The sequence below is a fragment of the Canis lupus genome, chromosome 2 (genome assembly GCF_011100685.1).
Source record: "Canis lupus familiaris isolate Mischka breed German Shepherd chromosome 2, alternate assembly UU_Cfam_GSD_1.0, whole genome shotgun sequence".
NCBI classification, from domain to species: domain Eukaryota; kingdom Metazoa; phylum Chordata; class Mammalia; order Carnivora; family Canidae; genus Canis; species Canis lupus.
In genome coordinates this window covers 80933305-80943927 of record NC_049223.1, presented here as the reverse complement: position 1 = coordinate 80943927, position 10623 = coordinate 80933305, and the positions used below count along the sequence as shown (strand labels likewise).

The 10623-nt window shown below is 44.6% G+C and overlaps 1 protein-coding gene across 1 annotated transcript in view; it reads right to left on the bottom strand.

The window, feature by feature from the left end:
* Positions 1–755: 755 nt before the first annotated feature.
* The window catches only part of FBXO42 (F-box protein 42), a 100616-nt gene continuing 90748 nt past the window's right edge, over positions 756–10623 (bottom strand). The window contains exons 5-11 of the mRNA XM_038529598.1: positions 8838–8991; positions 7893–8003; positions 6339–6435; positions 5800–5863; positions 5261–5268; positions 4750–4866; positions 756–3932 (exon numbers count right to left, since the gene is read on the bottom strand). Of these exons, the coding sequence (XP_038385526.1) occupies positions 2817–3932; positions 4750–4866; positions 5261–5268; positions 5800–5863; positions 6339–6435; positions 7893–8003; positions 8838–8991 (1667 nt within the window). The 3' untranslated portion in view covers positions 756–2816. The remainder of the gene's footprint in view (positions 3933–4749; positions 4867–5260; positions 5269–5799; positions 5864–6338; positions 6436–7892; positions 8004–8837; positions 8992–10623) is intronic.

Below are 10623 nucleotides of genomic sequence, written 5' to 3'. Positions count from 1 at the left end.
ATAATTGTGTGTGTGTGGGGGGGTGAAAGGATATTTGTGCAGCCCACCACCCATGTTTACAAGAGTAGAAATATGAACGAAAATACAGAACCCTCTCTGCTGTCCAGCCTGTAAAGTGAGAAAATGGAAGCTCTGTCCAAGAGAGAAGGAAGACACCAAGACTGTCACATGAGGTCAATGAGGCGGCCGGTGAAGTCATATGACATGGGGCTCTCAAAGGCACACTTGCAGGAATGGAAGGGGTTAAAGCTTCAAGTAGAAACAAAATGTATTTTAAATACTTAAATACTGACAGATATTTGCTAATTTAGGTGCTCCTGAAGGCTAAAGAAATGGTCTCATTTTTCTCAGTGAATTAAGACAAAATTGGCATCATGTCAAAAACAGAGTTGTGGTTAACCTGACCTGACTTGAAGCATCCATGGTGCTCTGGAAATGCTCTCTGCAGGCGGGACACCTAAAGTTCCCCTACACGTGTGGCTTCATTAGGGCCTGAGAACATAACTACCTTGAATGTGTGGAGTCGCTCTCCTAAGGTATCTGCCCACAGTGCCCAGGACCATCAAGACCAACACCACCAGGCAGATTTTTCTTAAGGAGCTGTAAACAGTCTGGTTCTGAGTGGTCTGGGTAATACTGGAGGCCATCATCACCTCTGCCTGTGTTTGGGGAAAATAGAGGGAATCCACAAGCTAACAGCTGGCTTAGGGAGGCCACAGGACAAAGGGAATGGTCACAAAGTTGAGATTCTGAACTTTCAGGCTTCCAAATACTTTATATTTAAATAGGAACGGAGTTTGGGGATGCTGTCCATGCACAAACGCAATGTCATAAACAATGTTCAGCAATAGCAAAAATGTAATACCTAATCTTACAGGCTAGCTTTCTCTTGTGAATAAGGACCCCACATGATCTAACAGTCTTTGCCAGAGGACGACCAGCAACAGCCCCAGAGCAAGGTGTCTAGCAAGCCGAGTGCTGAGCCAGGAGTAGGTGGACACCACAGTAAATAGGCACATGGTAGTTTTGTCATCTAAGGGAGCACATGGAACAGTTTCTGGAACACAGACCTCTCCCTATGAGCTGGCCCTTCCCTGGGCTTGGCACCAGGGGGGCTTTCCCACCAAGACCACATTGTAAAAGCTAATGGCTAGGGGAAAGAATTCAACATGATGTAATAGGAGAAAACACACTTTATCAGACAGACTGCTAAGTGCTGGCCTAAAGCCAGGACCCAGGGCCAGCTGTAGCAGTCTTGCGCTTGGGAAATGCTAACAAGAAAAAGGGGGGCGTGAAAGATGGGAAATGCAATGTTTTGAAATTCAAATCCTAAGGGCAAAGTAAAAATCTTCTTGCCACTAATGAGAAATCACCAAAAATCCACATTTAAATGGTGCCATTTGACTTAACTAATCTCTTACATCCAGGCCATGGTTTAGAGACTGATAATTTGTAACTTCTTATATCTAGCAAAGAAATGCTCTAGTTTGTTGCACCGTATCTCAGAAATGGCATAACATAAAAACCCAACCCTTATTTGGGGCACATGTGAACGAGACTGTCACAAAGGAGACACTGCTCCCAAGGTCAGTCTTGCATCAAAGAGGGTAAGCACAGGACACTCAACCCAATCACTAGTCAATAGCCTGACAGAAAAACACATGTCACAACAGGGGCAGAAATCACTTCTAGAAGGAGCTATTACTGGGTTTCCCTTCCAGGATCAATTTCCTCATTGTATAAATATGGATGGGTATGCCCAATGTGCTTTGGAAGTAAAAAGAAGCCCACAAGGAAAAACCAGTATTTTCTGCCGCTTAATGGATTTCTCATGATACTAGCATCTTGGAATTCTCTACTAGGCCCCTAAGTGATACCAGAGAAAGGGTCCCAGAAATATCTCTAGGAGATTTCCCCGGGCACCTTAGCTTTGTAAAAGAAAGTGAGAAAGCTGATAGGGCTTTTTAAAAAAAAAAAAAAAAAAAAAAAAAAAGGGAAAAAGCAGCTTCTGCGGATCAAGTTTTAAGTGAACAAATGCGGTTTTTGGCAAATTGCAATCAAATACGATTGTCAGAAAATTCCAAAATCAGACACCAATATGTTTTCTGAGACACAGAGGGAGCATGCTAAAGACCAGTGGACACCAGGTAGACAGGCATCTCTGCATAAACACTGTCTCATGGTGATCCCAGCACACAAACGTGGAACAGAATTCCTGGTTGGGCAACTTTCCTCAGTCACAAGGGCAGAACGGGGCCTGGCAGAGGGAATGACCACAAAAAAAAGTTTGCACAGGTCCTCTCTGGTTTTAAAAGGAAGGGAGGAACAGTTCTCTACAGGGTCCTTTCACCCTACCAACTTCCTGGAGCTCGTGGATCGAAAGCCTCCACGTGGGCACCTTACACACGCTTTCTTACTCTCACTCCAAGAAGGCCACATAAAGATTTATGGGGGCTCTTCAGTTGCTTTAGGTAAGTTCTGACATTAGTTTGTTCCCTAAATTCTTGGTCTAGTTACCAGCAAAGTAGAAAAAGGCAGCACAGCCTCTGCTAAAACACAGCAACAAATTTATCTGAACCAGGACAGAGACCTCTCCCTCTTTGTAAACAGAGTTGGCTATATAATATATATTTATATATTTATATATAATTTTTTTTCTTAATGGAGATTTGATCCCAGCCTGGAGTGAGTGAGGTTGGGAATTGGGGTTTTGGTTTATGGTAGTAATTCTGTCCTTTGTTTTCCCAATTCTCAGTCCAAATGCTTGCACGCTGGAAAATTAAAAGCCACAGAAAGGGAAGGGGGTTTAGAACACATTATCTCTTTGCTCGCACAAAGTACAAGGCGTTTGTTTTTGGATAGTACTTCACATTCTGTTTCTTGTCCATGAGTCCTCCGAATATGATGAGTTCACCCCTGCCTTGGACCACTGTATGCAGGCTGGTTTCAGGAGGTCCAACCACAGAACTGCTATTAAATACTTTCCATTTGACCCGCCCCTTCTCCTTGGTGTCTTTAATGTCTAGCACATACATCTGCATGGGCTTGCAGTTCATACTCTGGTACAAAGGTTTGCCAACATTTAGGGACTGTGGAGGGTGGTGGCCCAGGCGGCGGGCAATGGGAGGTAAGGAATGTCCATCTCCTTGGGCAGGCCCGGGACGGGGAACGGGCACTGTTTCTCCACTGCTCAGGTTCTGGCTCCCAGGAGAGCCTGGGGAAGACCCCAGAGGAGGGCTTAGTGCTGCGGAGGCTGAGGGGCCTTTGGATGACATTGCTTTGATGGCTTCTAGGCTCCGACGCAGGGCACCTGGGGAGACAGCTCCTGCAAGGGCACTGGCCACGTGTGGTGGGGTGTGCACACCATTCGTCTGTTCAGGAGGGTGTCTCATGCTTCCCCCAACTGTCCTGTTGTCCACACCATCCATATGATTGCTACTCGAAGTGGGTTTCAGATCCCAATTCAGATCTATTGATCCTAACCTCAAATCTTTCTGATCTGGTAGTGACCCTCGCCGGGAGGCCAAAGTAAGTCCCATTTTGAGGTCATATCCTTCAGTGGTAGATGGAGTGCTAGGAGATACGGCTTGCACAGGGCTGTCCAAGGAAGAGCCACCTATAGCTGCTGTTCCTGGAGACAAATTGCCACCATTGAGGATGGGAGAGCCATCTCCTCTGGCTGGGGAAAGGCTCCCTTCCCGGGAACTTGAGGGGGTCTGCCTTTGGGCTCTGGGCCTCAGTGTTCCCCAGCGGCCATTAACACAAGGAGCTTCATCCATACTCCTTACTGGAGACTGAGAGCGGTACTCTCGGGTTTCAGGAACCAGGGCTGGAGGGGTGGCGCTGATAGGTGAGGGGCGGGAGTTCAAACTGGGGCTGAGTGGGGCTCTCCCACTAGGTGCCTGGCTGAAGACCACCACACACTGCCCCACCTGAAAGACAAAACACCTGTTCAGTTCTGATCATTCATTTAAGTATCAAACATTTTATTATGAGTACCTGGGCAGGCCAGGCATTTTATAGGTACCAGAGATACAGAGATGAAGATAATGTGGCTACATTATTCTAGGCTAGCTGGGGGACACAGGCATGGGAACAATCTATGGCTGAAGCATGACAAGTGCTATCATCAGAAGCATATCTGCAGAATAGGAGTGGGGGGAGGGAGGAATTAGTTCTTGTTTGGGGACCCTGAAGAAAGGTCACAAAGAGATGCTTAAAGCTGGCACTTAAAGGGGGCGCCTGGCTGGCTCAGTCAGTGGAGCGTGTGACTTGATCTCGGGGTCAGGAGTTCAAGCCCCACATTCATCATAAAGATTACATAAATAAATAAACTTGGGGCGCCTGGGTGGCTTAGTCATCTAAGCATCTGCCTTCAATTCAGGTCATGATCCTGGGGTCCTGGGATCAAGCACTGCATCGGGTTCCCTGCTCAGCAGGGAGTCTGCTTCTCCTTTTACCCCTTCCCCCCACAATTCATGCTCATACATGCATGTGCTCTCTCTCAAATAAATAAACAAATCTTTAAAATAAACTTAAAAAAAAAAAAAGGATCAGTGTGGCTCACACAGGTTTCCCATCTAGAGGTTCATATAGAAGCAGTGCCCAAAGAGCAATGGTTAATGGCCGTTTCTTTTATGACATCAAGGTGTTCATTATTTCCATACTAATTTGCTTGGAAATCTGACAAGCCCCTTTGGTTTCACAGTTAGGACCCTTCTCTGGCTGGCCTGTCAGTGCCCTGCTTACCCGGCAAGCTGGGTGGCACCATAGTTCTGGGGCCCCATGGTCTTCATTTTCTACCTTGAGTGGCTGCCAGGCCCAGGGGCCTGAGTGCATGTGCAACAACCAAGCATCCTTGAAGAGCTAGAAGAGAAGCACCAACAATAGGACTTAGGTGTAGTACATTACACAACACACACACACACAGTAGGAATTTCAAAGCTGTGCTCTCTGGTCTAGAGAGTGTGCGGGCTCTTCAGAAAGAAGGGCAACATTTGTGGTCACTCATCCTTCATTCATTCATACACTACCACTGGCCTGGAACGCGGAATTGTGCTTGTAATCCATGAATCACTTTTAAGTGGTTTTGAATTGTGTGTGTGTGTGTGTGTGTGTGTGTGTGTGTGTGTTGGGGGAGAGGGTAGATAATATATATCTGTAACTCTCTGAATCTGCATTCTTAAATTCCAATAAACTCTGGCAGTTATCAGTTTGTTTTTCTGTCCTACCCCTCCTTGAAAAAATGATAGCCACAAACCTTATTGCCTAAAGAGGAAATGGGAGTAGGAAGGACATAGACATAAATATGAGTATTCAAGAGATGAATGTCTAGGAGTAAAAAGCACTTCTCACCCTACAAAAAAAAAAAAGAAAAGAAAGAAAGAAAAAAGGGAAGGGAAGGGAAGGGGGAAGGGAAGGGGGAAGGGAAGGGGGAAGGGAAGGGGGAAGGGAAGGGGGAAGGGAAGGGGGAAGGGAAGGGGGAGGACTTTGCAATTTTCAATTTTCTCCTGTTTCCTTTCACCTTTTTCTTTTTACTATTTTCTTTCTTTCTTTCTGCGTTTTCCTTCCTTCCTTCCTCCTTCTTACTTCCGTCCTCTTCCTTCCCCCTCCAGAAGACAAACACAGCAGAGTTTGGCCAGAAAATACCATGGTTATATACCTGAAGTGAAAAAGATTCTTTCAATAAAAAGAATGTTATGCTTACAAGGTGAGACAGGGAGCAAGTATGAACCCCTAGCAGCATCTGCCTTGGAAGGGGGTGGGTGGGTGGGGGGGGGGGACCAAGTCAATACTCACAGCAGTTTGGGACACCAGGCCCACATCCTCCAAGGATTAAGATAGTTGCATCATCTATGACAATCTAGGAAGAGGAAGACATTTAAAATAAATCTACAAAGACAGAAGCATCTGACCTCCTATGCATCAGTGGTATATGAAAATAGCCTACCCAGATCCCAAATGAAAGTATTCTAGTCACCATAAGCTCTCCATTCTCCCAAACCAAGTCAATTCCCATCCTTGTAAACAAATTACTGATGATTCACCTGAATGTATATATTCCTTGTTGATCAAACATTAACACGAGTGTACATAAAATGCAGGTTCTCTTGAGAAATGAAACAGCAAAGTAAATGCTTTGGGGAGAGGTGTAATACAAAGCCACTAAAAATAAATACAACCCATTAGAGGTTGAAAAATAAATAGCAGTAAAAAAGAACAACAAAGTCTCTTTGGCTTATGCATGTTGGCAGCTTACCTGACTCCCTCCTCCCTTTCCCATCCTAACTGGAAGATGCTACAGAGTTTGCTGAATAGTTATTTTAATTCCTGAGCACCTGAGATTGGCCACCTCGAGGATGAGGACTGGGGCCAGAGATGTTCGGCTTGGACCACGCCCACTGCTCAAGGTCAAGGACCCAGACATCGTTGCTCCTATAAGATAAGGGCATAACGTTGAAGGAGTTGGGAGCTCCCAGGAATCACAGAGCTGATATAAATGAAGTTACATTCATATTTTATTTTTTAAATTATTAAGTAGGCTCAATGCTGGACGTGAGGATTGAACTCAATACCCTGAGGATCCAAGAGTTGCATGCTCTACAGACTAAGCCAGCCAGGTGCCTCTGAAGTTACAGTTATAAAGATGCCTAGCAAACTGCCATGATCATAGAATCTTAAACTATATTTTTCTTCCCCTTCTTTCCCTGGAACCCATCTCAAGACCTTCAAACCTTTGCTATTCCCACTGACCCATAGGCCTCTTTTGAGTCATGTCTGCACCCATATACTAGTACCTAAAGTAAGAATGAACTGGTGATAGCAGGAAATAGCTACTGGTCAAGATATAGTCTTTCAAAAGCAAAAACCACAAGGAAGAAAAAAACTGATGCAAAAGGTAGCTCTATCATTGCCCAGGAGATAAAGATTTATTGATTCTGGCTACAAAAAGTAATTTCACCATAGCTACTGAGATCTGCAGTTTTATCAAGGACAGACTGGCATCTCCAAACCCCAAGGGACCAGTATGGCAAGCACACACTACTGGAAAGCAGTCTATTTTATTGTCACCTCGCTAAGGTCATTAACTCATAAAGAGGGATGCAGGAATAAGAATGCTAATACCATAAAGCCTTAAACTTTCTCATCTGGTTGGGGTTGGGGGGCTCACAGACTCTCCACAACTGTTCTGGATTGGAAGATGGGACTCTCTTGTCTAACAGAGAACAGAGTTGGGTCTGGAATGCTTTTACTGCTGACGGCTCATCACCTTTCCTCTCATGACCATTAATGCAGCTACCACCAACTCAGATGAAGAGTGATTCAGATGGGTGGCTCTGGCTCTTGACTCTGGCCTGGGCTGGCCAGTTGTGGCCAGAGATAGTGAGGACAGTGGGTAGGGAGAACAACCTCACAGAAGTGCGTCAGACCTGACAGTTTTCTTGCTCCTACCCACTCCCCTATCCCCTCTCATTTGGAGAATGAACCATTTTCAACCAATCCTGTCAATCTACCTGTCTTCTCTAAAGCCCAAAAGGACATGGGCTGGGTCATAAACAGAGCAAGTAAAAACACTCTGTGCTTCTTAAAAGGTAGCCTTTTGTAGGCACAGCTAGAAACAGACAAGGTAGAGGCTGCATCAGAATTTGATCCTGCCGAATGAACAACACAGCAAAAAAAAAAAAAAAAAAAAAAAAAAAGATTTTACACAGCTCTGATTTTATGGAGGAAGTTTTTCAACCTATTGCTCTGTGATTGCTGGGAAGCAATGATTGGTTGGATTAATGAGAACCATGTTGAGGAATACTGACCTGACTAGTTCACGCTTCTGACCTGTTATTCCCAGGAGTATTTACCTTCAGGTTGATAGGCAGCAAACCAAATATACTTACATTTGCCGGGATCCTAAGGAGCCACCAAAGACAATCATTTTATCATCTATCACACAGGAGGAATGGCCAGCCATGGGAGGTGGCCCATGGGTTGTCACAATGCAGTTCCACCTAATAGAAAAAGAAAGGAGGAAGCCAGGAAGTCAGCATCACCTGTGATGGTCTTATGTGTTTAAAGTGGAAACAGTAGGTAGGTGCCCACTTTAAAATGACAACCCTATCACCTTTAGTAGAGATACTGTTAGGATAACAAATGGAAGATGGCAGAAGGTATTTATGCCTTTCCTACAAACCTGCTAAAGCTATGCTCACCTTCAAGTTCTCTGTGTGTATGGCTTAGAGGTGGGGTGGAGAGATGACCAGGGAAGCCATCATGGCTCCTTGGCCGCTTCAGCCTAGTGTGCTAAAGGAGCACCACCTTCCACTTTTCTACAGTCTGGATCAGCTACAGCTGCCAAGAGCCCTGTACTAAGTAATCCATTACAAGGAAAAAGAAAAAAGAGTCAGGAATCAGTCCTGGAGACATAGCAGGGAACAATGGATCCACAGCACACCTGGGAATTAGCAGCCAAAACTGAAGAGCCTCCTGTTTTCCAACTGGCATATTTCAGTTTTCTAGTTTTCTTTTAACCCTTTAAAAAAACTTTTTAAAATTTAAGTTCTATACTTAACATGGGGCTTGAACTCATAACCTAGAGATCAAGAGTCACATGCTCCACTGACTGAGCCAGCCAGGCTCCCCTTAGCTTTAGGTTTTAAGGCGGGTCCTGTCAATTCTCTGAAACTGTCGGCAAACCTGGGTGTATGTAAATTTTTTTCCTGGAAGAGTCCAGAGCTTTTACCAAATTCTCAAAGAGATTCCTGGACACAAAAAAGAGAAGGTGTCCGTCCATTCATTTGAAATCTTTTAATCCGGACTGAAAGGATCTTATCTTTGTGGCTTACCAGTTTTTAGAGGGTGAGTAAGTGTGTATTTCATCAAAGAATCTCTCTGGTTGGTGTAGGGGATATGGGCTTGGTCGTGTCCAGCCACCAAACAGCACCAGCAGGTCCTTGTACACGACCAGAGTTGCTCCAGCTTTAGGGGAAGGATAGGACCCTAGGAAAGGTCAACAACATCATGGTTAGGAATCAGGGTCTTATAAGCCACAGGTAGGTTGTCTATGGATCACCTTCCTCTGAAAGAGCCACAAAAGGGGAACCAACACTATGAAACATAAGGAAAAGGGAGAGAACAAAACTGGTCTGCAGGTCTGACAGAAAACCATCACCAATTTATACTTTTTTTTTTTTTTTTAGTTTTATTTATTTATTCATGAGATACACAGAGAGAGGCAGAGACATAGGCAGAGAGAGAAGCAGGCTCCATGCAGGGAGCCTGATGCAGGACTCGATCCCAGGACTCTGGATCACGCCATGAGCCGAAGGCAGGCGTTTAACCACTGAGCCACCCAGGTGTCCCTATACATCTTTTTTTTTTAGGACAGTTGACGCACAATGTTATATTAGTTTCAGGTGTACAACATGGGAATTCTACAAGTTTATATACTATGCTAAGTTCACAAGTGTAGCTGCCATCTGTTGCCATATATCACTCTTATAGTATCAATGACTTTCCATGTATACATCTTATAATCAGAACAGAGAGACCGGAGTTGGAGGAAAGTTACTTATTTTGCTTCCCTGACATTAGAGATGAGAGTACCTATCTCATAAGGCTGTTCTGATTATTAAATAATACACCTGAAGCACATAGCACACTGCCTGGCACACAGCAAATAGATGCTCAATAAATGTTGACTCTCTTGACCATCTTTCTTTTCTCTCTCTCTTTCTTTATAAAAAAGACTTTATTCATTTATTCATGAGAGACACACAGAGAGTGTCAGAGACATAGGCAGAGGCAGAGCAGGCTCCCTGCAAGGAGTCTGATGTGGGACTCGATCCCAGGACCCCAGGATCACGCCTTGGGCTGGAGGCAGGTGCGAAACCGCTGAGCCACCCAGGTGTCTCTGACCATCCCTTTAATAAGCTGACTAGACCCCATACAGGAGAGCATATAAGGAATCTAGGGAGTACATATACAGGCTAGTACCTGGATGCAATGTAAAAACAGCTGCTGTCAGCAAACTTGGTTAAAACAGAGGCAGTGTGGAGTTCTTTGTGCTGAGTCACATGTTAGCATGGTGACCTCTAGACCTCTAGCTGTGGGCCTCAGGAGCACAAACGGGGGCAGAATTTCAGGCTCAATGTGAAGGCATTCCAATGGAGCTACAGGCTTTATACCAGTGGCTACCAAGGCCCTCGAGGCTGGACTTCTGAGCTATAGTGACCAATTTTTGAAACATCAGAAATTTGGTTTATGCTAGAAAACCCTAGGAATAAGAAACGTCACATAGAAGCATGATTTTTCAGAGCCTTTTCTGTCTTTTAAATAACAATCACTATTTCTCCTAATCTCTTACTCTACATGCTACCTTTAGTTTGCTTAAGACCAAAGAGATTTTCCTCAATACCTAGGGGTCAGTAAATACTGTAATATTCAAGGAGAAAAGTTTTGTTAACACTGAAGGATCCATTAAAAAAAAAAAAGTTAAGCAGAAGGAATCTCAACAGTATATTAAGCTGATAGCAGCTGAGGTGCTCCCATTCAGGTGAGGAGCTGGGCCTTCCCCTTCAGCAAAGGATTTGGGGAATATGGTTTGAAAAGCCCTGCTTAAACTGCTTTAAT